At 34.5% G+C, this 27,894-nt stretch overlaps 1 protein-coding gene across 4 annotated transcripts in view; it reads right to left on the bottom strand.

Annotated features, from left to right (window-relative positions):
* The window catches only part of LOC116843465, an 88,760-nt gene that overhangs the window by 4,488 nt on the left and 56,378 nt on the right, over window positions 1–27,894 (bottom strand). Inside the window, exons 1-2 of one of the 4 annotated variants that reach the window (XM_032813938.1) lie at window positions 3,939–4,146; window positions 2,232–2,367 (exon numbers count right to left, since the gene is read on the bottom strand). The exons of 2 other annotated variants lie outside the window; for them this stretch is intronic. In XM_032813938.1, coding sequence (XP_032669829.1) covers window positions 2,232–2,367; window positions 3,939–3,946 — 144 coding nt within the window. In that variant the 5' untranslated portion in view covers window positions 3,947–4,146. Of the gene's footprint in view, window positions 1–2,231; window positions 2,368–3,938; window positions 4,147–16,780; window positions 16,947–27,894 lie in introns of those variants that run through there. One more of the 4 variants, XM_032813966.1, reaches the window with a different exon arrangement.

A 27,894-nucleotide genomic window follows, 5' to 3' on the forward strand; every position in this document is an offset into this window, starting at 1 on the left:
TCTCGAGATGTGCTATAAGAATATGCAATGAAAAATGGGGTGTTCCATTTAAAAAAATTAATGTGACCTTGACCTGACCTTCGCTACGCAACCCAAGGTCAAACTGATGTGATCAGTAAATACATCTTTTTAAACGCCACAACTTTTATCTGAAACATTTTTTTCTAAAATGCTTAGTTTTCGAGATATTTCACCGGTCCGGGACTTTTTGAACACCCTGTATATATATATATATATATATATAATATATATCTTAAAGTAGCTTAAAATAACGTTCAAAATAACGTTTTAAAATAACACCTCAAAGACGTAGAAATTTTAAAGGAATTTTAAGATGTTTTTTAGATGTTATTAAGATATTGTGGGATTTCTCAAATTATATTTATTCATCGTGTCTTTTGTAAAATTCAGTTATCGATTACATTTTTTGTACAATCAACGTAAATTAACGCGGTAACCTATGTGTCAATATTTGTTTATTACAAGTATCTAAGTTTCTACATGGACAAAACGATACAGTAAGTGCCAATTTGTATAATATTACATTTCGAGATTCTTTCTCTCTCTCTCTCTTTCTTTCTGCATTGATCTTTTAAATTCAACTGCATTTGAAGGGTGTTAAGTAAATTTCAATTTTCTGCACATTAAGTCTCTTAACTCCTTTCGTCGGGAAACTTTTGATTGATGATGTCAGGAACGAGAAGTATGCCCAAAATTATTGCGGAACGCATCGAAATAAAAGAATATGTTTGTAAAATGATACTTTTAATCGATTGCGTGAGTACATTTGTAAAATCTTCCGTAACTTTCGTAACTTCCCTTTTACTCTGACAATCAATAAGCCATAAAATTAATGTGAAAATGTAGGTTAAGAAAGAAGACTGCAACACGTTAATTATACGGTTATTTATTGATTGTTAGAGCAAAAGGAAAGTTTTCGGAATATTTTTGTTATATTTAATCCCACGCTTCACTTTATAGACACATTGTTTTATTTCAGCATTTTATTATTCTTTTATTTCGACAAAATAGAATGTGTAGATCATATATTTTATGATAAATAATTATCTTATCGATGTAAATTTGCAATGTTTGTGCAAGAAGCATGTATATATACGAACGCAAGGATTTGGTAAGTGATAAGTGAACAGCAATGAAATCTTTGATTATGATATTCTTTGTAGTAAAATTTTTACTTTTACTTTAATATAAAATAAGAAATTACTTTGAATATAATTAATTATTATTAATAAGTTCGTCAATTTTAATATTGTCTCGACGTTTAATATTTATTATTCTTTCGTTTCACCTTATAAATTACGCAATACATGTATTCAAAAGACAAATAATTAATATCTACATTAAAAGAAAGAAATGGCTAATGTCACTAATATTATAGATCTTTTGCCAACTATGCTTACACAGCACAAAAATATTACAGGAACATTAAATTTAAGACATTTTTAATTATCCCTAACAGCACAGATGTCCAGAGTACATCCTGAGGAAGTTTTGAGGACATTTTTTCGTCCTCAGGACATCCTCAGGAGAACTTGTGCTATTTGGGATGTTACTAAAAATAATAGTAATGTTGTCAGTAATTATTAAAATCAGTAATTATGTATGTTATAGTAATGTTATCACAATCTTAAAATGTTTTTCTTTTCGGAACTTTTAATAAACCTTAAACCCGAACATTAATATAAGGTTTTCTTAGCTAATCTGAAGTTGTCTTGTGAACAAATCAATATCATTTTAATATCTATCAAAATAACTCTCTTACCATCTTAAGCTAACGTTTTAGCTAACGTTTTAGGTATTAATGTGCTGCTCTCTAATGAGAAAAATTATTTTACATTGTATTCCCATGCAAAAAATTTAATTTATTGAGATATTATAACAACATTTTTGAGATTTTGTTGAAAATTTATTGGTATATTATAGCAGATTTAGTAATAATCACATTGATTTTGGTGCTATGTAGATATTTTTTGTTGTTTTAATAGAAAGTGATAGTAGTAGTAATAATTATTTAGGATTATTATCATCAACATTATAGTAACATTTGCTACAAAAATTGTTCTGCTGACTATAATTTTTTTACTACACGATTATAGTTATAAGTAGAAAAATACTTTTTTTCTCCGTGTATTTATTTCGATTTAACGCGCGGGTCGCTCGCAGTTCGAGACGCATTAGTAGATGAAAAATGAATGATTGATCCATCATACCCCCGTATTGCTGCCCTCGGGAAATTCGATAGATCGCATATGTCTCGATACGCCGTCTGTAATATTTTTTACTCCCGATACATGCGTTGACTTCATAAGGTACCACAGCGAGAGAACAAGCATCGTGATTCGATGTCTGAAAAATATTTGAAATTTGCATGCACATATTCCTCAGGATAATTAACTGTCGAAAACTATATATTCTTTGTAACAGTTATACTATACAGAACATTACAGTTACTGTTAACGCTCAACAATTCTCTACTAACAGTTACATTTGTGTATTTCCGGTTGTAGTTCCTGTCAGCCGGCAATAACTATTAGTGTCTGACAGTTTTAAAAAGTTACTGTAAAACAGCAACTTTTAGAAATAAGTCTACAGTATATCATATATATTCATATACAATACATATTCTTACGTTATATCAATATTGGTTACATATTGATTGTTGCTGTTTCAAATGTTTATCAGTAAACATGTCAATACAATGCTTTTTTATAAATATTATAAATATGTATTATATAAGCCTATGTGCAAACAAAAGTAAAAAGAGACATGAAGGAGAAAATCTAAAGACAATCTTGCCGCTGTTATCCTTTGAATAAAATTTTAATTTTTGTTTAACAAAAATATTGCATTTCTCAGAAAAATAAACCATTAAAAACTATTAAAAGAATTGTACAGAATATTTTGAATAATTGTAGTACTCATAGTTAATTTGAACAGAACAACAATATACACACACACACACACACACACACACACACATATAAATATATAAATATAAATAAATAAATAAGATTGACATATATAAATGACACACACACACACACACACACACATATGATAAGGATATTATCAGAACTGTTAGGATTACTGTATATCGTTTGATCTTCTTGAAACTAAGCAACAACTGAATGTTTTAGAAGGCAAGATGATAAAATGTTTGACAATTTTTGGTTCCTAGAATTTTTTTATTAGATATTAGTTGTTTTAGACAATTTTAATAATTCATTGTGTTTGAACTCAACAACGGTATTTTACAAGCTTAATGTAGAACCTAAATTTCATCTAGGATATACTGTACGGAAACTATAATTATTGTAAAAACAGTTATTGTAAAAAGAAAACTGTTGTTCTGTTCAAATTAACTGTGAATACTTCTGCAATTATTCAAAATTTTCTCTATAATTCCTTCAGCAGTTTTTAATAGTTTGTTTTTCTGAAAGACATAACATTTATGTCGAGCAAAAATTAAAATTTCATTTGGAAGATGACCGCGGCGGGATTGTCTTTAGATTCTTTCCTTCGTACCTCTTTTTGCCTTTCCGAAACAGTTCGTATAAACGTGAAGAGAGAAAATATGCACGGCGATTTCTGTCGCTTCGTTTCTTTACTCCTTTATTTCGTGATTGTTTTGTTGCTTTCTGCATGCGCGCGAGTATCGGAGACTATTCGCCGTTCGTGCCGCGCGCAATTGCAGCGGCGCTTTTTACCCGTGAATAAAACGAAAAAATAAATTTATTTCAGGAGCAGAGCCAAGTCGACCGTGTCGCGTACAAACGTTAGTAACGTTAATTGTCCTCCTTTCGCGTGCGTTACCGTGTGTTTTTTCAAACTTTACGACGAGGACTCGCATCTCGCGGGCTTCTTTATTTCTCAATGACGCTCTGTTCGTGCGAGGATAATCTCTATCGAATACTCACTTCCTCATCCCTTCAGCGTGCAGTTAGAGTCGGATACGCGAGCCTCACGGGAGCTTTTCACCGAGTGGCGAATCGGTACACCGCGTGAAATGAAAATTACGTCGATTAACGCCAGACTAATAATTGTAGTCATTACTAAAGGTGTAATAATGAGTTTTGTTTACTACACACAACGTAAGCAACGCATTCTCACACGATAGATTCTATCATACACAGTAAAATGAACTGTTCTGTTTTGAAAATATATTCATTTTTTATATATAAATCTTAAAATTATATATACAGAGTGTCTCAGACCTCCATGATGATTTTTTGGGAGAACGTAGAATGGATTGAGATGACCAAAAAAGTCTTGTGCCGCTTTGTGATGTTCGCAATGATAATCGAGATATTAATTAAAAAGGATTGGTGAATGATCACGCGCAATATGATAGATGAACTGCAGTGGCGCCGTCTGCCGTTGTATACTTATACATTAAGTCAAACAAAAAAGTTCGTTACTATTTTGTAAATGACCACATAGATTTTTAGATATTAATTAAAGACAATTTGTGCATTATGGTATACAATCATATATGTAACAATATTCTTTAATATTTAAAAATTTATGTGGTCATTTGCAAAATGGTAGAGGACTTTTTTGTTCAGTTTGACTTAATGTATAAATATACAACGGCAGACGGCGCCACTGCTGCTCATCTCCTATATCGCGCGTGATCATTCACCAATCTTTTTTAATTAATATCTCGACTATTATTGCGAATATCGTAAAACGGCACAGGACTTTCTTACTCACCTCAATTCGTTCTACGTTCTCACAAAGGATCATCATGGAGGTCTAAGACATCCTGTATAACGTAATAAAAATGAAGATAAGTTACTTACATGGATACATTTTATATGATTCAAAACAAAGAAAAATATATCCTTATTATTAGTAATAATTTTCATGAATGAAAAGTATAAAATATTGGACTAAGAGTGATGTTTGTAAATGTTGGAAGAAGATATTATTATCATAAAAATAATCATATTGTTCTTATACGGATATTATAATATTCAAATAAAATTATAATATTCTTTAAATGCAAGATTTTAAATGAAAGATAGTTCTTTTAACAAGATTATATATTATTGTTTACATATGAAACAATGATTGTTAATTTGAGTATATTAGCTTTAAGTGGATATTAATCTTTTTTCTGTCATAGACAATTAAAGTTTGTAAAGTTTAAGAATTTTAGAGAAATAGAGGAAGAGAGAGAAAGAGAGAAAGTAAAAATTACTATTTAAATTTTTTAATCGAGAAACATATTGACATTCTGTCTTAACTTCTCCGGAAAGAAGAAAATTATTGTTTTTTAAAGTAACATAAATATGATAAGATTTGTCAAATATATGACGGAATTTCTTTTTCTTGTGAAATATTTTGAATGTTTTTTCTATTCATAATAATATTCGTCATATTTTGTCAACAATGTCCGAATTAAAGAAGAAAGTTGAGCTAAAGATATATATACTTTTTTCTCTCTCTCTTTCTCTCTCTAAAAGACTTATTATCTTTCCGTTAAATATATGCCATTTATATCTCAGAAACGGAAATTGTTTATTAAAGATAAATATATATGGAAGAAAGATATAGTGTAAAAAGAATAATACAAAATAGAATAGAATAGGATAGAGTCTGCTTCATTATGCTTGAAGGTAAATCTTGCCAGAGCAATAATCAAGTGCAATTACAATAAAGTAGAACGGGTAACTAAAGTTTATTAAGGTAAATTTGACGGACAGTTCTTTTGTTCGCTTCGGAGTGACTTTTTTATCGGGTTGCGAGCAATATCTCGCAAATGAAGACGTGACGTCGCGACATATGAGTTAAACGTTAGCGAGTTAAAGGGGATCGCGCGCGTCGGAGGAGCGAACACCGTGTGCATGCGTGCGTTATGCATAGATCGAAGCGTGCATCGGGCCAGGCCCGATCGTTCAGACGGCGGAATGAGATTACGATCCACGCGATGCATTAATCCCGTGATTAGTATGCATCTGGCACTAATTGAATTAATAATGGGATTGCAGGGCGGCTGTTTCTGCCTTGTTTGGTGCATTCCTGATTCAATAGCGAACTTGTAATTATTCCGCGAGACTTTACGTGCGCCTGACCGCCGTGGTGCCGGCGCCAGGTTGGTGGATACCGCGGAACAATGCTCCGGGCCACCTTTCGCCGCGTCCCAGCTGGATATCCCGGCACGAAGTTGTACACGCTAAATACATTATTGATTAGCGCACCATGAATTCAGTGGTCGCGGATTCCTAGCTGCTCGCGCCGTCTCGCGATGGCCTGACCGAGTGCGTTTGTGTACTGCGAGTGTGTTCGTCTAACGCTGATTTACGAAGGTCTATCATCAGCCTGTTTATATAGCCACGTGATGTACAATCTTTGATTGCTAGAGTTCCTCTTTTATCAAATATTTGCTGTTTTAGATCATTTTAAACAATTCAATTTGTTTGAATAACGGTTTTTAAGCTTAACGTAGAACCTAAATTTCGATTGAGGTATATTGTATGGAAATTATAGTTACTACACGGAAAAAAAAAATTTGCTAATATATGGACAAGTAAAAATATTAGCTGCAGGAGCAAATTTTCTTGCTTTCATAGCAAAGTTATTTAGTTGTGATAGCTAAAAGATTTGCTAATATATATATTCTTATTAATATATATATATATATATATATATATATATATATATATATATATATATCCTGCAGCTAATATTTTTAGTTGTCCATATATTAGCAAATCTTTTTTTTCCGTGTATAAACACAATAAAAAGAAAACTATTGTTCTGTTCAAATTGACCATGAATACTTCTGCAGTTATTCAACATTTTCTCTACAGTTTCTCTACAATTTTTCTATAAACGAAGATTGAGATTTTTTTTATGCGTCTCGGAACGCACTCGACATCCAATAAAGAAACCAAAAATAACGTTGGCTATCACTAAGCTAATAACTGGAATCATTATTAAAGATGCAGGTACTAAAGGACTTTCCTAAATACAACATAGATTTCTATTAGAATGCTTATTTCAAAATTAGTTATCTCACTACGATAACAATTGGGAACTCCACTTTTATCGTAAATATTTTCTTTATTTATAGTCGAAAGAGAAACAAAGAAAACAGAAATACTAAATTCACACGACACGCATGTCTCAAAGACGTCCTTAAAAAATGCCATACTCGAAAACTTTATCGATAATGACTTAATATAATGACTTTTCTTCTGCAAAGATTTCGTAATATTGGTTATACAAAACGAATGCTTTTACATAAAGAAAGTATGTACAAATATAAATTGCGTTAATATATTAGAACATTAATATATTATTGTGAGCGACGATCCGCCAAATTTCTTTAGTTAATAAAATTTGCAAAGTTATTAGTAAAATGATAGAGGACTTTTTTATTTAATTTGACCTAATATACAAACACGCGATGGCAGACGCTGCCACTTCTAGCTCGTAACTCATCTAATATATTTCGTGTGATCATTCACAGATCTTCTTTAATTAATATCTCGATAATTATTACGAATATCACAAAACTTAGGTATAAGATTTTTTACCTCAATCCGTACTATACTTCCATGAGAGCTTCGGAAATTGTTCTGGGACACTTTGTATATAAAAAGTTTGCGGAAAGATTTCTATACAAGATCCCAAGTAGCAAGATGACGTCAAAAGACGTCATTAAGACGTCATTAAGACGCCTATGACGTCTTTAGACATTACCTTGCTACCTGGGATGTTCGATGATAAGAACCTCTCGTATACATATATGGATTAAATTAAAATGAATACAAACTTCTTTCCATCATTTTGCAAACAATGATGTGAAATTTTGAGTAAAAAATTGATTAATTAAAGAAAATTGGCAAATTATCACGCGTGATTATTCGCTAATTTTTTTTAATTAATAACTCAAAATTCTATTTTATTAATTATATGGTTGTTTGCAAAGCCGTAGAATAATTTTGTGTTTAACCTAATCTATATGCACATGAGATATGGAACATTTATCGTTAGATAAGTTGTACGCATAGCTATGTTATCTAAATATGGTAAAACAGAGCAGCACACATTTATACAAGATCTACATGTACAAGAAATATGAAAAGAGTAGCGTAATCGTGCCAGCGCTTATCTGATATGACGTTTTGACATTTTTAGAGTTCATCATTCACTTTAGTACATTCCCTTAAGACGTTTTTGAGACACTCGTGTTGTGAGAACTCGCGTATTTTTCAGTTGGTAACGTTGGCACACTTTTATGATATCGAACAGGAAAATCCATTTTTATATTAACTATTGTATTTATAGTAGAATAAGAACTCAAAAAAATAAAATATTTTTCGAATACATTGGGTATTTTACTGAATAATGAAACTATTATAAGTAAAAATTGCTATAGAAGGAACATATTGACATACTGTCTCAATTTTTATTGTTCTTCATGTCTTTCCTTTCATATTTATATTTTAAAAACTACACTGTAAAGAATCTTGTTTGCACAGTATGTAAACAAATGTTCTAAAAAGTCCACTCTAAATTTTGTGTCGAAAATAACTCATTCATATGTTTATTCGTGTGTTATTTACATTATGTATAGACTAGTACATAATATAAGTAACACATGAATGTACATATGAATGAGTTATTTTTGACACAAAATTTAGAGTGGATTTTTTGGAACATTTGTTTACGTACTGTGTGCGCAAGATTTTTTACAGTGTAAAGTCCGCTATTAAGAGATTTTCTTTACTGCGTGTTTTTTAGCAAAATTTAAATTTTTAGAGAAGTTCTTGAAAATATATTTTTCTATTGGACGTTGGCTGCGGACGTTGTTCGGGGTGCGGAAGAAATAATGGTTGCTTTCCAACAAGAGACACAAGTCGACACAAACATCATTCTATCTTTGTTCCACATTTAATGAGTAACAAAGATAGGATGATACTTGTGTCGACTTGTGTCTCTTGTTGGAAACCAACCAGTGTCGAGCTTTATGTCCGCGAATGCAGGATCGCGATGAGCTCCGAATCTTTCATTTAATTTCTGTGAATTTTATCAGGAGGAAAATCGATTTTTATCGCAGAGAATAATTATTCACGTGCGTGCACAGGCGCTCATTGAAATAAAAGGACACAAGATTTACGGAGGAATCGCGCGCGAGGAAAATTTCACGGCACACCCCGGCGGTACGTGGAACAACGCCCGTCGGAGATTTTCGCCGCAATTTTCCGCGAGTCTGCGGAATGCGAGATGCGACGTCGTCGTCGTCGTCGTCGTAGTCGCCCTCTTACTCTTCCTCCTTCTCCTCCTCTTCCTCCCTCTTCTTCTTCTCTTCTTCCTCCTCCTATTCGAAAGACGACGGTCGGCGACTTCGCGCGCACTGTTGTCGTTTTCATATAACGAGCCGGCAGACATCGTGAGAAATCCGAAAGCGGAATTCTATCGCGGTCGCCGAATCGGTTTAGAACGGTATGAGCGTACTGGGCGTGAACTGCTAAGGTATATCGATATACGCGTATGAGCGTGACGATATCCCGCGTGAATATTTCCCCCTTGTGATTTTATGGAAATATGCATGTAGAAGATATATAGAAACGAGCGTTGGATTGAATTGTCGTGCTTCGAGGAGCGAGAGAACATCGAGAAAGAATACGTTCCGATGAGGCAGAGATCAGGTTTGAATAACGATAAAGGATGTGTGTGTAAAGTTAGCACATCAACTTTAGAATTCAATAGTTCTGATTCGAGTTCCAGCTTCCTATTAAGAAGTGTTCTTGTGGTCATAAAAAGAGTTCCGGTATTTAACACTACTAAAATAGTAATTGAAAAATGAAAGACAAGAATATCTGTGCAACATATATCTGTGCTGAGTGAGAGAACGCGAAAACATACATCGAGAAAAAATGTTTGGCATTTGTAATTATAATCATACGGAAATATATTTATTATAAATTATGGCCAAGGAAACTATTTTTTTTATTAAGTTCTACTATAATGTGTTAATAATCTTATATGCATTATTATTATATATCTTATATTATACTACTATCATTTTCGTGTTGGAATAAACAAAAAATATGGTTGAGGCCAAAAATAACTATATTTTTAGTTAGGTAAGACATTCTTTCCAGAGTGTATCAGTGCACATAAGCAATCTAGTGTATTTACTTTTATTCTTACTAGTTTCTACTTGAGTCGTGCGTACGGAGAAAATTTTATTGTAAAAATTACTACAGAGTGTTTGTAACCGAGGAACATATCAATATATTTTGTTTTAATTCATTATTCTTCTGTTTTTTTATATGTGTATATTACATTCTGAAATTTGGAATCTACTATTAAACATATATTGTTTGTTATAAAATTTAATATTTCTCTTAATAAAATATGTCTTTTCGTAAGATAAATTCTTCTGAAATTCAGTCTTCCGTATTACTAGAAAATATGATATAATTAAAAATTTACATAAAACGAAACTATAATATTTGATAGCATTTTGTTAGTGTACTAGTAGGGATAAGGATATTCAACTTATTATATTATCATTGATTAAAAATAAAAGCTGTGTCTATAAACTCTTAAATGTGTTTCACTTAAAAAACTTGATTATTTGTAGATGTATTTGTGGAAATACTTGAAAATATATATACACACAGAAAAATACATATTGTATTCAAGTAAATGTTCCTTATTTCAAGTATTACATAAGTTTGTATATCTATCATATATTTATCAAATTTATTTATAGTATATTTATAGTATTTATAGTATATTGTAAATCTTAATAAGTTTGACATTTTAGTCAAAAATATTAAATTAAGACAAAAATAATTTCTTTAATAAATTTTATAATATTTTTATGAAGAAAATAAATTGTTCTTTTGAATACATGAGAATAAGCTTTCCTAAAATTCGTGATGAATATTTTTTTAAAACTGTTATAAAAAAATATTCTTTTTCTAACTAACAATATTCTTTTTCTAACAGATAACTGTTACTTAGAGGAGGAAAAATAAATTGAGTAATCGTTTTTCTTAGCAGCAGAATAATATTTTTTGCGTATATCCGTAGTAATTCCTAAGAACTCACTTTTTCAGAACAGATTCGTGACGTTCCCAGATAATGAGAGTGTCGTCTCGTTCTTCTGAGTTAAATGAATGCGAATTGAGAGGGGTACGCGGCGAAAAGGTTAATCGTGACGGTGAGATTATGAGTCGTCGATAAATGATCGCGATGCTCGTCGCGCAAGGGCGCGTAAAGGCTGCGGAGAGAATTCCGCCCTTGAATAGGGCCGCGGGGGTGAACGCTCGACGTCGGCTCGGAGGGTTGTTCGCCCCATAGTGCAGATGGCGGTCCTGGTCGGTATCCGGGACCTTCAGCCCCGCCCATGTGATTTAAACAGCGACCTTTCCAGCGTTGACCCACGCGCAGCTCAGACCGAATGAGTTTGGGCTGGTCGCGAGATTTTCGAGGGTGAACGACACGACGTGTTGCAGTAGCTACCCACGTCTCCACATTCGTTATGCGGGCTCGTTTTCCTACTGACAAAACGCGTTTCATTTCGATCCACCTTTCGTCGCGTAATAGAAGCGTCTCCAAAAGAGCGTACGCTGCGAAATCGTGCAAGCGATGCTTCGCGCTTTGTGTTATGTTATCGTAAAAGAGTCGTTCCATTTGTGTGTCACTCGTAATCAACTTCCATTCATGAGTCGAATATAAACTGATTCTTCATTATTGGCCACTCGTTATCAGCGCTTGTGTTGTCTGCAACATGACGTCATGTTGAGCAAAAACTGCTCGGCATTTGTGACGTCATAACTGCATGATGAAATAATGATTAGGAAATTCATAATTTATAGTAAACATACTGCAAAAGTGTCTATTGATAATAACCTCGTATGCGTATAGCTGTCGCTGCCTTTTTGTTGAAACAACAAAAAATAGAATTGGCAGCGAAAATAACTATAATTTGTAACGAGATTAATAATCTCTTCTTTCAGTGCAGTGCAATGTAGATAATCTCAATTCATCTCTCATGCAATCACTGAATGAACAAATTGGCATACTATCAACGCGATTTTGTTATCCATTATTATTTTGAAGTTAACTACTACATAGGAAGAAAACAGGGAGAGAGTTTGATTGAGTTAATTTGACAGTGAACGAATCAAACGTGCTTTGGTTGAGGGAAGCAGAATTTTATGTTTAGAAATTTATTAAATTTGATAAAATATATACAAAAGTAGATATACAAAAATTAAGAAGAACCCATAATTTTATTAAAAAGTTTAAAGTTATCAGATGATTCCAAGATTATTCCAAGAGGTTAAACGAATACAAAATTTGCTTTTTTCAAGGAGAATGTAAAAGAAAAAGCGCTAAGTGTGTACGTATGAAAATTATATAAAAGAAAATGTTGATATAATTTGTTTCTATTATCGCTATAGAATTGCTATATTTTTTGCTATAGATTAATAACAAAAAAAATAACGATATAAAAATTATTCCGAAAAGAAACAGTAATTTGTAACATTTGAAAATATTTCATTCTATTATCTCATTTGTACATTATCCATTATAAAATAATCATATCAAGAGATTTGCGTTAAGTAGATACATAACAAATTAGTAACATCTAATTTTCTTGACGTTTTTCTCATGTTTCTCATGTTTTTCTATTATCACACACTTATTTCTTTATACATTAATTCCTTTTTTACAGTATATTGTTGTATTTGTTGGCTGCATGCCCTTAAAAGTAACTTCTTATTTTATCATTATTACTGATTTTTAACAGTTATAAGTAATGAGTAATGAGTTTAGCGTTATAAGTAATGAGTTATTTCCCAATATTATATTAACATAAAATATATTTACATTACATTTAAATATATTACTTTTAAATTTAAATATATTTATATTACAAACATAAAAGCAACAAATTTCGAAAAAATTGGAATTAAAGTTTATATGAGAAAACATCTTACATGTACAAATCGTAATTAGTGGTACTGAAATTTTCAAATATAATTATTTTCATGTAAGTTTGTAAGTATTTGAATAAGTTGGTATGCTACTTCAAACATATAAGTGAGAAAAAAATTTAGAAAAAAATAAAATACAGATTTACACAAGAAAAACACTTGGCTGTGGCAAGTTATTTAAATAATTTAAATATACCACGTGCCGAACTTGGTTCAGAGAAATCCACGCGCGGGAAAAGAACACAATACAAGCAGGACGGCCTGCATAATTAATCGACCACTTATTGCCCGCGATGATAAACGCGACGCTTGGAGCAGCTCCTTGTACGAAGCCGCAGAGCGGTGCCGGCGTGACGTAACTGGTGAAAAGTTCAACAGACAGATTTGCATCGGAATTACATCGCGTAAAGCCGCGTCCCGGAGTGAGGCCGTGGGCGTCACGATGCCGTCACCGCGGTCCACGAGCGCAACCGCATTAAATACTGTCCAGGATTCCGCTCGCCTCGTTCTTCCGTACCTATCTACCTACCGACCTACCTACCTACTTACCTACCCACCAACCTATCTATCTACCCCCGTTTCGTCTCGTCACCCTTCGTCTAACTTCGCCTAGCCTCGCCTTGGATCACCCTGAGGCACGTCGCACAAGTTCATCTTCCACTTTGGCCGCAGTTCGATGCTCGCTTTGAGCAGCACGAGAAACGAAACGATTATGAGCTCCCTTCACGCCGGCACTGACGATTTACGACTTAACGAGAATTAATCGCGCAATCGAAGAGAGAGAGAGAGAGAGAGAGAGAGAGAGAGAGAGAGAGAGAGAGAGAAAGAGTAGATTTATTTGGCTCTGGATACTACATCCCGTGGAGCTATTAGAAGTACATATATTTTAACTGTTACAATGTGTTAGATTATACAAAAACCATTATAATTTAAAAAACTGGAGAATCTTAAGAAAAAGAAAAAATGAGAGAGAGTAGATTTATTTGGCTTTAGATGCTACATCTCTGGAGCTATTAGAGATACATATATTTTAATTGTTACAATGTGTTAGATTATACAAAAACCATTATAATTTAAAAAACTCGAGAATCTTAAGAAAAAGAAAAAATGAGAGAGAGAGAGAGAAAGAGAGAGAGTAGATTTATTTGGCTTTGGATGCTACATCTCTGGAGCTATTAGAAGTACATATATTTTAATTGTTACAATGTGTTAGATTATACAAAAACCATTATAATTTAAAAAACTCGAGAATCTTAAGAAAAAGAAAAAATGAGAGAGAGAGAGAGAAAGAGAGAGAGTAGATTTATTTGGCTTTGGATGCTACATCTCTGGAGCTATTAGAAGTACATCTATTTTAACTGTTACAATGTGTTAGATTATACAAAAAAAACCATTATAATCTAAGAAATTGAAGAATCTTGAGAAAAAGAAAAAATGAGAGAGAGAGAAAGGAGAGAGGGGGGAGGGGAAAGGAGAGAGAGACAGAGAGACAGAGAGTTGAATGGATAAATGTATAATATCGGGCAGGTAGGTTCTTCTTTTTCTGTTTCCTCGGTAAATCACCCGAGTCTGGCTCCAGTTCCCCAGTGTCCGTGCTCTTGATCACGTTCGTCTGATTGATCTGAATAAGCGAGATTACGTCCCTCGAAATGATGCGATAACGCGCGATAGAAATAGGCGCGGGCGATCCCGGGGATTAATCGTTCGAATCCACCCCGAGATGTTGGGAATGCGCGCACCCCTTTCCGCCGCTCACGGTCGCGGGGTCACGAGTGTATACACGCGCGGCGAGTGTACGTGGCGCACGTGTGTTTCCGCCCCGCGTGCGCGCGCGGGCGTGCTAACACATGTGTGTTGGCCGGAAATCGATTAACCCGATTTCGTACAGCGTCGTGCACCGCGAGTTAACGTCGACCATCTACCTTGCCAGCCACGTACGAAGGCATTCCACGGGACGGCCTGCCTGCCTGCCTGCCGCGCCCCATCGCGCTGCTGCAGCCTCGTCTCGGGGGGCGAAGCGAGACATTTCGCAAAAGTGTACCGTAAGCGTTTATTTCGCAAGGCGGGCAGACGGGTGGTCAGGTACGAAGTGGTCGAATAATTTTCACGGCTGATCGAGGTGGACGAGATTATTCGCGACGTTTCACGCGTATTAATCTGGCTATTCGATCGGCGCCTGCGACTCTCGACCGCACTCTCGAGATAAACGATCGAACGGTTAATCGGGTTAAACGATGAGATTAGCGCGGACGCGTTCTACCTGTTCGTTTCTCGAGAAAAAAGTGTCATCTGCCACTTATCACGGTCTACGAGAGATCCTCATAATGAAATTGCAGACGCGGTTAACTCGACGATGATTAAAGCGCCCGACGGTTCTTTCTGGGCAGCGTGAGGTAGAGAGTTATAAAGGCAGAGGGAAAGAGAAAGAGAGAAAGAGGGAGGAGCGTAGTATAGACAAAGGGGATAAATAAGGGAGACAAATATCAGCGCGATTACCGGGATCGTCGCGCGATCGAATTGCCGGATTTATCGGCGTTTCTCTTTTAAATTGTATTGCCCGATACACGGCCGCCTCGTCGTCTGCTGTTATTTCACGACGCCTTCTTACCTTCGACGATGACGGTAAATTGCGCCACATCCGCAGTGGAGGAAGAAACGACTTTCCAAATTTCTCGTTCGCCGAGCAATGCCATTTCGGCCTCTCCCTCCCCTCTCGGCCGCGTATTTCAGATTCTGCTTCCAATTTCCGCTCGGGAGGTTCCGCATAAAGATGGCCAATCTAACCACGCGTGGATCTCTTGCGGTTACTTCGCGGTTACACACGACGCGATATTGCAAAGGCGATCTCCGGTGAGCATCGATAAACTACTCTGTGATACTACTCACAGATTACTCTGTGACTGAGTATCCCCAGGCGTTAATTACGTGAGAGCTATTATCGCGCGGATATCTTGAGGAAGAAAAATGCGATTTTAAATTGCAACAGGAAAAGAAAAGGAAAAGAGTAACTTTACTCTGGAATGTTTACACTCCAGATGGCAGGATCCTTCATTTATTTCAACAGGAGATTTGCGTCAGGAGATTTGAAAAGTATCACTAAATGTTAAAAAAATTGTATGTGTGAAAATAATATACAGGTCCATTCAAATCGAACACTAAATATTTCACTTATTTTTGATGATACGGAAAAATATTTCAGATGAAAGTGGAAAGATGTCGAGGGGGATACATTTTGGTTCATACGTTGCTTTTTTTCTAGGTGGCTATAGACATAATATGCATAGACTCCGCATACAGTCAGAAAAGAGAAGCCAGTATATACAGCCCCTCTGTTCTCTGTCTCTTTCTGCACAAACAAAGTGTGCAATAAGATTTAAGTAAGACTTTTACTTGCCAGTCTAGTCGGAGTGTTGTTGCGCTCTATAATATTATGGAAACGAGAAATGGATACACGCGCAACAAAAAAGTGACAAAATAGGAAGAAAACTATAGCCCTCTATTCTCGCTCTCTTCCTAGATGTTGGCTTCACTTTATTAGATGACAGAACATAGGGCATTCGGAATCCATGTATATTATGTCCATGGTGAAGGCGCCAAAAAGATATAAAAGTCATCTTTATTTTTTTAAATAAAATTATAATTTTTTTATAAATATGATTCATCTATTTATTTTATGTATAAAAATAGTAAGAAGTATAATTGTCGAAAAATCAATAGTTTACGAAATATTTTACTTCATTTTGACAAAAAATTTAGTCAAGGAGATGTTCAAAATGATATCCTCTGACTTCAATACACACACACACACACACATTTTCGGATACGATACATAAATGATATTCTTACATTTTCTATCCTCCTTGAATTTATACTCGCACGTGCTTCCAAAATGTGTTTTTTTCATGTTCTCTTGTGTAGTTGGTGCATCATTGAAAACAATGTTTTCAACGTTACCTAAGCAAAAAAGTCGATGGGATTTAAATATATTGAAGTCAGATGAGGAGGATATATATATATATATATATATATATGCTTATATCACTTATGCTTATATATTTCTTATATTTCTGCAAATTTTTGCAAAAATATGCCAACACTGATATTTTGAAATCAACGTTTTTGTGTAAAACACCCTGTTATATATAGAGCATTTCATACTACGAAAATTATTGCTCTGTCAGGATAATTTATTGAGGGATAAATAAATCCCTTATGTGAATTCGCTTTAGTTTAGCTGCGAACTTAAAAGGAGACGATATTTTATTGTAAATGTGTTCTTTTCTTAATGTTATGCTTTAAACAATATTACATGATTCCTGTGATTCCAATTATTTTCAGTAACAAAATGTGATTTGAAAAATTGCTTTGTGCGTTCTGAGAAATAAATGCAGAATGTTTTTGATGCAAATAGCTAAACACCGCTGCTAATGCACAATCTGAGAAATCTAGATCATCCTCAACGTAAAGATGAGCTACAATGTTCGTGTATCTCGTGGTTACTTCGTGGTTACACGCGATGCGATCGCCCGTAAACATCAGTAAATGTTTTTGTGAAATTATTCTGAAGACTTGGTCATTCTTAATCACTCATTACATACACTGGGCAACCATTTTTAATATTCCATTTGCACCGAGTATTTTTGGTATACTTTTTGCATACTTTTCGGATATTCTGAACAGAAAAATAGAAATATTTAGTTCGTAACAGTTTTTGCGAAAGGAATAGCTCGATTTTCACCAGTATTGACAGATCGATATGCAAGTTTTACAATAAATATGAGAGGCTCAAATATTCTCATCATTTTTTACTTTGCGCTCAAAGTATAATTTATATATTTTATGAATGAATACGGTTAGCTTGCATAAACTTTATTTCATTAAAATAAATTTGTCACAAATTTAATAAAAATAATCATTTCTATCAACACTGATGTGTTTGTATGTGTGTGTATATGTATATGCGATATGTTGCAATTCTAAAAAATGTAATTGTAAAAAATGCAATTGTAAAAAAATGCTGTTAATATTGTTTAAAGCATAACATTAAGAAAAGAACACATTTATAATGAAATATCGTCTCCTTTTAAGTTCGCAGCTAAATTAAAGCGAATTCACATAAGGGATCTATTTATCCCTCAATAAATTACAAAGCAATAATTTTCGTAGTATGAAATGGCTCTATATATAACAGAGTGTCTTACACAAAAACATTAATTTCAAAATACCAGTGTTGGCATATTTTTGCAATAAATTTGCAATAAATTTGCAGAAATATAAGAAATATATAAGCATAAAAGTAATATTAATTTTGAAGAGAAATATATAAAAATCCATTATGGTGCATGTCAAAAACTCTTACCAGGGGAATGTTTTGCTTGCTATATTTGAATTTAGCAGATCAAAGTTAATAGGAATTGGTGACTTTAATTTCTGACGCAAAATGACTGTTCATCAGTGTTACATGAGAGTTAAGTTATGGTTTTAGTTAAACTACAGTTCTGATTTTGGATCATTTATGATTAGAGTAACTTTTATTCATGTAAATAAATATGTTAATCAAACATTAACACTAATATAAGCAATAAACATTGCAATTTTGAAGCAAAATTATTGAACTTCAAATTAATTGTTCTAAATTAAAAAAGAAATAATTAGAAATGTGGAAGGGCCTTAATTATGGGTCAACAAATATTTTGCATCTCTGTATAACGGGTTATACTATTCCTAATTTTACATTAATAATGTCCACATTCACATTATGCTTTAGTTTATAAGTGTTAGAATAATGGTATACATAATATTAACAGTTTCATAAATCGATGTAAAAAGTCGGTGTAAAGCAAATGGAATTTAAAATTTTTTCTTTAAGTATTAGAAATATTAGAAGTATTTTGTAAATGGAAACTTAGAATATAATTATAAAAGAACTGAAGAATTATTGCAAACATTTTCTTCTGTGTTTTCATGATAACATTTACTTTTTAAATATATTAATACATTTACTTTTTAAATATATTAATACATTTACTTTTTAAATATATTAATGCAATGTATAATCGTAATACATTAATACATTGTAATTAAGTTTGATATTAAATTGGGAGTTGACTTATATGTAAGACCGGTATTATATTATCGCGCTATCTAGAATGAAAAAAATATAATTTCTCAACCTAACTATAAAAGAAAAAGAAGGCTGAACTGCTGGAAATCATCTACACCTTATTGTCATAAATTTCGCCAAAAATACACTAAATGATGATAAATAATTATCCTTGAATGTGGATTTTCGATAAAGAATTTTGATATTAAAATGTTTCAATAACATCATATATCGCTGTTAATGTTACACTCCTTTGCGTCTACGTACTTATCGTACATTTGACTTTGGTTAAGAGTATAAATAGAAACAGCGATATTTAAACATTTTTAACATTAAAATTCTTTATCGGGGAAAATCCACATTCAAGTGTAATTATTTACCATCATTTGGTGTGACGAAATTTATGGCAATAAGGTATAGAAGTTCAGCCTTTTTTTTACAACTGTAGATTATAGTATAATCAATGTGACATCGAAAATAAAGGAACTTGTTTTTAAACATTGAAACTCCGGATGTTATGGACATTCCGTATATTAAACATCAGATTGAGCGTGCAATCTGGGAAATCCAGATCACCGTCAAATTGACACGCAGGCTCGATAACTTTGCGTTAATTAATGCCAGAAAAAGCCCCTCTCCTTTTGGTTCCGCCAAACCGGGCTGGAATGTAATTAGTTTCCGGAATCAATGAGAACACGCGACGCTCGTGCTGTTCGCGCGAGAGAACGAGTGAGTGTGTGTGTGTGTGTGTGTGTGTGTGTGTGTATGTGTGTGAAAGAGGGAGAGAGAGAGAGAGAGAGAGAGAGAGGGAGAGGGAGAGAGAGAGGAAAAAAATTCGGCAACTATTCTTTCCCGATAACGTCGAGCATGACTCGCGACGATGTTGGTCAGCGTTATTAATCAAGCGGTCAGAAAACTTTGATTAAAAGCCGGCGAACTTTAATTTCAATCTCGCAACTCGCGCCAACTCGCCTGTTCTCTAGCCGGAAGTGACCGCGAACTTTCCTCGGAGACCGCTTATTCTCCGCTCTCCCGGCTGGAGGAGATAAGTTGGTTACGCGAGACGGTCACAACGTTCGTCGCTGCTCGCTGATCTCCTAAATTCGGCGTCGCTCATTAACGGTTCATCCGTCGCGTACGTCGAATCTCCGGATGCTCTCCGGGAGCTGGCCAGAACGCGTGTTCGATATCTCCGGCCTCGTCCCGGCTTACATTGTCGGGCACGCCCGTCCGCCCTTTTTCGCGGATCCTCTTCTGAAAAAGTCAGGTCGGAGTCTAGTCGCTTCGATTCTTTCTCCGTCTCTCCCCGTTGTACGTGCCGGTACCAGCTTTTTCCCCGAGGTCTCGGATTACGCGGCGTTTCCCGAAGAGTGATTTCCCAGCTCGCTCGAGTGACTGGGGCCGTTGCCTTCCGCCTTGGATGCGCGATCGCGGAATTCGTTTTCTATTCCCGATGCCAGCGGCGCAGTCGGTCCACATATATTTTTCGGGAGAATCGTCTCTTCTCCTTCTCCTCTCCTCCTTCTGCTACTGCTGCTCTTCCTGCTCATCCTCCTCCTCCTCCTCCTCCTACTCATCAGCCCCGTCGGTCCTCTTAACATACCGTCCGGTCCCAGACGCGCGCTTTGCTAAATTAGCTTTGTCAGCCCTTAACCAGGTGAGCTGTATAAGACGCTATGTATATATGCATGTATACAGGGTGTCTGACGTAAGACACGCAAGACGTGTGTAGGTAGATTAGGTTCAAACTGAACAAAAAATTCCTATACCATTTTCCAAACAGCAACAGTAAAATGTTGAGTTATTAATTAAAGAAATTTTGAGTTATTAATTAAAGAACATTGGCAAATGATCACGCGCAATATGACAAATACTATAATAACGACACCTGCAGTCGTATGCTTGTATATTAGATCAAACTGAACATAAAAGTCCTCTACTATTTTGCAAATGACTACACATATATTTATAGATACTTATAGATATTTAGATATTACTAATATAATTATAGTTACTCATTAAAGAAGATTGGTGCATTATTGTGCACAACTAATCCTAATCTTCTTTAATTAATATCTAAACATCTACATAGTTATTTTTAGAATGTTAGATTTTTTTGTTTAATTTAATATACAAGCAGACAACGGCGTTTAGTTATTAAAGAAGTTTATTAATTAAAGAAGATTGATGTATTATTGCGTACGATTATATCTCAATCTTCTTTAATTAATATCTAAATATATACATGGTTATTTGTAAAATGAAATTTTTTGTTCAGTTTGATCTAATATACAAGCATACAGCGGTACACTGTAAAAACTGATGTGATAAATTTAACATTTCATGTGTCCCAAATCATCCACTCTCATTTATGTATAAATTTAACACAAAACAAATGTGGTAAAAAGTAACATGCATAATATGTAAAAAATTAATATAAGAATTTAACACTTGAATACCGTCAGGAATCACGGTTTATATTAAATTGACATAAGTATAATGTTAAATTAACTAAAATAAAGCGTTACTTAAACATTTGAGAGAAGTATTAATCTTTTGATGAAATGAAAATGTTAAATTGACGTAATCCATGTCTGACACATTAAATATATCAATTCTATATGTCATGTCTGACACATTAAATATGTCAATTTAACACAACCTGTCATTTCTAATGATATTCAAGTAAATTCTTGTGTTAATTTTTTCCATATTATGCGTGTTACTTTTTAACACATTTGTTTTGTGTTAAATTTACACATAAATAAGAATGGATGATTTGGGACACATAAAATGTGTTAAATTTAACACATCAGTTTTTACTGTGTAGAGGAGGATAATATCGCGTATCCTTAGATGTCCTCCGTGTAGATGTCCTGCAGGAGGTATATACAGGGTGTCTGACGCAAGATACGCAAGACCACGCGTGTAGGTAGATTAGGTCAAAATGAATAAAAAATTGTTCAATAGTCATCGCGGCTGAGCTACCGTGTGGAGCGTGATGATTCATGAATCTCCATTGATTAAACTCAAAATTTTATGTGGTTGTTTGAAATGGTAGAGCAATTTTTTGTTCAGTTTGACCTAATCTACCTACACGCGTGGTCTTGCGTATTTTGCGTCAGACACCCTGTATATATTTCCTGCAGGACATTTACACGGTAAGGATACGCGATTTTACCCTCCTCTTGCTGCGAATCGACCTTGGGGAATTGGGGTCGAACGACGGAGTCCGGGGTGAATTTTGTCTTTGTCAAGGCCGCCCTTTTTCGGCGGCTGGAACTAATGAGTGCCGCGACACTAATTTTCGGATGACTTGGTATTCCCGTCGGCCTTTGTCTGCGCGCGATTTTCCGTGAGCAGCGCGATAAGATCAAGGATTTTTCGCGAGTGTCTTGATTATAGCGAAAGAGACGTTTCTCGTGGGAGTTAATTGGACGGTACAATCATTGCGAAGTATTTATCGGACGAGTCACGATCTTTTCGTCGTTCCCGCTTTGTCAATGGGAGATTTAATCCATCTCGAGTTACCCCTCGCGAGAGGAAACGAAAATTTCGACGAACTTTCTCGCTGATTACGGCGCATTATTTCCTCAGAGACGTTGCGACCGATCGATATGTCGCGAGAGATAAATTACTCTTACCAAAAAAGATTAAAAGCTTCGCGTAGGATTTCGGTGTGGTCAACTCCCTTTCTCTCTCTCTCTCTCTCTCTCTCTTCCTCCGGTTTTGAGCTATGTATCTCGGGCGTCGAAAATGGCGTGCCGGGATTATTTGCAAGACCGTAATCAAAGCGCCCGTCGCAGAACTAAAGTCCTGGAAAATGGGTGCCTTTCGCGCAAAGAGCCAGACGACGCGAACGAGGGTTGATGGAGGACAGGGAGGCTGTACGGTCGCGGTTTGTTTAAACGAAATGACGCGCAGATGTACGCGTCGTGTGGGCAGGGAATGCAATTTCACCCCGAGTTCTCGTCCCAGAGCTGGCTACAATCAAGCCGACATGCGTCTGTCTGTTTTCCGCCCCTCTCTTTCATCGACGAGGCGGTTTTCCGCCGCTTCCTGGCTCGCGTGTTCGCCGTCCTCGTGCGAAATCTATCCGTGGCTATCGTGGCGATACGCGGATCATCATTCGTCCAGAGGAGAAGACGAAAATGTCGGTGAGAGAAGTCAGAGAGGAAAGATCGAAACGTCGCGCGTTGCCGATGCTACTTTCCGAGCTTTCCTTTTCGCCTCCTCTTTCGTCCAGCTATCGATAAACAGAGTCGGGCATTAGCTGAGTAAATTTACTCTCGAATCGAAATTCGATCGTTACTTTTCGAACTTCTTGGAGTGAAATTTCAATCTAAAGACAAAATCATTCGAATTTGTTCGAATTCGGACAATTTCTTACACATATACAGTAATTCTACACAGAAAAATATCATTCTGTTGCTAAGGAGAGAAAGAGAGAGAGAGAAAGAAAGCGATTACTTTCCTTTACAAAAGTTTAATATCTTCTTTTTTTAAATAGTAGATTAACAAAGAATATTTTCTTGATAATAATTTCACAATTACACAACACAAATTTCAAAAAAGCTCATTATCATATATTTGAGAAAAGAATTTATTCTTTTTATAAGAATATCATGAAACTTTATCGAAGAAAAAATTGGTGCGATTCTATATAGCAAATAAATCAAATGTCTGTAGTAATTTAATATTCTTTATTGGAAAATACTAAATTTACTAGGATCCAGAGTGGATTTTGAATAAAATTGATGAATTTATGATAAGATCTTATAATAGATTTGCGGATATAATAATAATTGCAAAATATTTTAGTACATAGTAGTACTCCTTAAAAAAGTTATCAACAATACCTTATTATGTTTTGTGCATTTTGTCGTAGGTTTTTCTATTTATCTGAATGCAAAATGTATTTTCTTGCATGTATACATACATCCTGTGAATTGTCGAGTGAATATTTTCATTCAAAATTGAATAGTATATCTGATCTACTTTATTGTCTTACAAACAAATTTATTTTAATATATTAAAATATTCATTTGTATGAATTTAGAATTACTTTTTCACTCTCACAATTAAATTATCATTTCGAAGGAACTTTAACTCTTGAGTGAGATTTTATTCTAACAAATTTAAGGAATACTCTTTAAATTTCTTTAAGTAAAATTTCGTTTGAAATGTAAAGTGACAGTCTAGTCACTCAAAGTCGACTGATTTTTCACTCATACAGATTCTAATTGTTTTAAATCGTCGAGCGAATATTTTCACTTCAAATTCAATAGTAAATTTGATGCATTCCATTCATCCTAGGAACGAATTCATTTTAATTGACTGAAATATTCACTCGTATAGAGCTAGAATCTACCTTAAACTAGAGTGAAATATGCACTCTTACAATTTCAAGCGACAATATTTTCATTATCAAATATTCTTAGAATGAATTTTCACTGTTTTTCAGTAAAATTTACTCCAAAAAATTTAGAGAATGCTTTTTATAGAGTATTTTCTAAACTTTTTTGAATTAAATTATAATAAAATAATAGCTAAATTTGTTAAACTTAAGAGATTTTTTTTATATAAAATAAACTTTTTTCTGAATTTTTTAGTGAATATTTTCTCTTGAAATCGAAGAGGAAATCTAATGCGCTCTGTCGCTACACGAACAAATTTATTTTAATGGATTGAAACATTCATTTGTGAATGGAACTCACTCTAAGTTTGAGAGAAATACTCATTCTTACGATTCCAAGTGGCAATGTTTTCACTACTGCTTCCAGTAAATTTTCTTTCGTCTTCAGTTAGATTTCACTTCAAGACATTTGGAAGAATATTTTTTTAGAGAATACTGCTTACATTTCTTCTAGTGAAATCATTCTCCAAAAATAAAGTGGCAGCTAAGTCAGTCAAATTTTAGGGATTTTTTATTCATATAGAGTGAATTCTCCAAATCCTTGAGTGAATATTTTCTTTCGAAATTAAAGGGGAAATCTGATGTATCCTGCTGTTATACGAACAAATTCATTTTAATAAATTCATTCGTGGATGGAACTCATTCTAAATTTAAGAGAAATATTCACTCTTATGATTCTAACGTTAAGTGACAGTGTTTTCACCATCGTCTCCAGTAAATTTTTTTTTGTCTTCAGTTAAGTTTCACTTTGAAAAAGTTGGAGAATACTCTTTAGAGAATATTGCCCACATTTCTTCTAGTAAAATCATTCTCTAAAAGTGAAGTGACAGCTGAATCAGTTGAAATCGATGGATTTTTTATTCATATTGAGTGAATTCTGTACTCCAAATTGTCGAGTGAATATTTTCTCTCGAAATCGAAGAGGGAATCTGAAATGTCCTGCCACATGAACAAATTCACTTTAATAGATTGAAACATTCACTCGTATGGAACCCGCTTTAAACCTCAGAGAAACATTCTTTTTTACGCTTTCAAGCGGTAGTATTTTTCGCTTGGGATGAATTTTCGCTTGATTTCAATGATATTTCTTCTAAAAAAATTTAAGAAACGGATACTGCTTGGACGAAGATATGGTATTCTGTCCGGTCGTCGTGTTCTTATCGTTCTGAAAATTTCGATATTACTAACCGATGGTTCTTGACGTTTTCTCTTGCGACTCCAAATTTTTCAAACGATCCGTCATTGAAATTAAGGTTACGGCAAGCACGGTGGAGGATTCCGCACATGAAACGCGGTCGCGTCATCCTCCACAATTATCCGCTACTCTTCCTTTGCATCTGGTCTTTTATAGTGGATCGTGCAAAAAAGGAAATCATTTATCTTCCTTTCTTGCAGAATTCTCACGACTCCTCGCGTTGTCGCCCGTTGCGATGTAAATGCGCGAATGACGAATGCGAACGCTACGTCTCGCGCGAGAAGTCCATCTTTTTCGCGAAACAGCAACGTCAGAGTCGGTAGAGTTTTTCATTAAGTTGGTGTAACTTCATTAAGACTATGCGAAGCGAAGTTAAAGTAATCGCGCGCTCGTTTTATATTACTTGACGAAATATGTATATATTCGATTCGACATTAAAAATCTTTGATTCGCACATCTGTAATATATATATATATATCCAAGTAGGAATCGTATATATTTCGCCAGTACGGAAAAATGGCCCCATACTGGATCGATACCGAAAAACGGATGTCCGGTTTGGTACTAGCTCAGTACTGGGTCTAATATAAAAAAGTTGTATTATTGGTACTAGCTCCGTACTAAAGTTAGGTACTGGATAGTCAGTTCGTAGAATCAATACTGGATCCCAAGTAAGAATCGTATACAATCTGCCAATAGAGGATATTAGGCCAATATTGTGCTGGTACTGAAAAATGGGCGATACCAATGTTCTTTATAGGAGAACGGAAGAGGTCACTAGCGCGAAACCTAGATAGTTCAGTGATAAGAACGCTTGCCTGACAAGCGGAAGACTCGAGTTCGATTCCAGCCGTGAAGATTTTTTCTCATATGACTATTAAAAATAGATGTATAGGTTAATGTATAGGTACAAACGAGAGCAGCCCGCCCATAGTCTGATCTTTCTTTCCATACTATATAGTTGTGATATTAACAATTGTACAAATAATAAGAATTACTTGGAATCCGATACTAGCCCCAATACTGGGAATAATAGGTACTTCCCCAGTGCTAGGAATCAGTGCTTTTCTTATACAATACTGATTTTCGATACTGTGACAGTATAGTTTTCCAATACTGGCCCTTTTCTGTCATCTCAGTATCACATTAATACTAAATCTGTATTGGCATCTGGTACTATGTCAGTAACGTTTACCATAAATTGATACTGGGCCACTTTGATGCCAGTAGTAAATTCTTATTTGAGAATATATATATTAAAGATGTGCAAATAAAAGATTTTTAATATCGAACCGAATCTCAGATTTTAATTTCAAATTCGAATCGAATCGAATCGAAGAAATTTCACCCGAATCGAATTGAATCGTTGAAAGAATTTTTAATTGATATAATCATTAAATTCAACATGAAAATAGTGATTTTATTATGAGAGAGATAACATTGATCATGTGAAATCAATTCATTTTAAGATAAGAGATACATAATATATAGTCGGTAAACATGTATGGAATACAGTTCCAGCTTTGAAAGCTGCGCAACGACACATTGATCCGACAGTTGTCGATAAGAGTTTATCTAGAAGTCATCTTTTTTTAATATTTTTGAAGAAAATCTTAATGTATAGCAAACTTTTTAAGTCATGCTAATTTCCGTAAAGTTTTAGGTCTTTAATAGTTCTTTGTTAATGCTAATGTATGCGATCCGTATTCGAATCTTTCCGATTCGAAATTTTTGAATTATTTGGATTCGAATCATAAGGATTCGAATTTGAGTCAAATCGAATTTCACTTGATTCGATTTGAATTAGAGTAGTTCGCACATCTCTAATATATATATACATATACTAATTCTCGATGCTGCTTCAGGTAATATCCTATATATATATATATATATATATATATATATATATATATATATATATATATATATGAGAGCGAATGAACAACTAAGCCGGTCATATCGTCTAGCTCGAGATACGAAAAACAAAGTTATTCTTGTTTTTCTTCTGTGTTTATGTTTTTTAGGTTCCCAGCCTAGTTGTTCATTCGCTCGCATCGAACGCGGTTATTCATTCACGACGTAATATCACACGTACTCAGTCAAAACTCGCGCATTCCCGCGCTTCACGATAACGCCTCTCGATCTTTGTATTTTAAAAACGAGTCGTGCTCTCTCGCATCTTACTCTT

The sequence above is a fragment of the Odontomachus brunneus genome, unplaced genomic scaffold, assembly GCF_010583005.1.
Source record: "Odontomachus brunneus isolate Ranch 3 - 2012 unplaced genomic scaffold, Obru_v1 Obru_scaffold_003, whole genome shotgun sequence".
Classification (NCBI taxonomy): Eukaryota; Metazoa; Arthropoda; class Insecta; order Hymenoptera; family Formicidae; genus Odontomachus; species Odontomachus brunneus.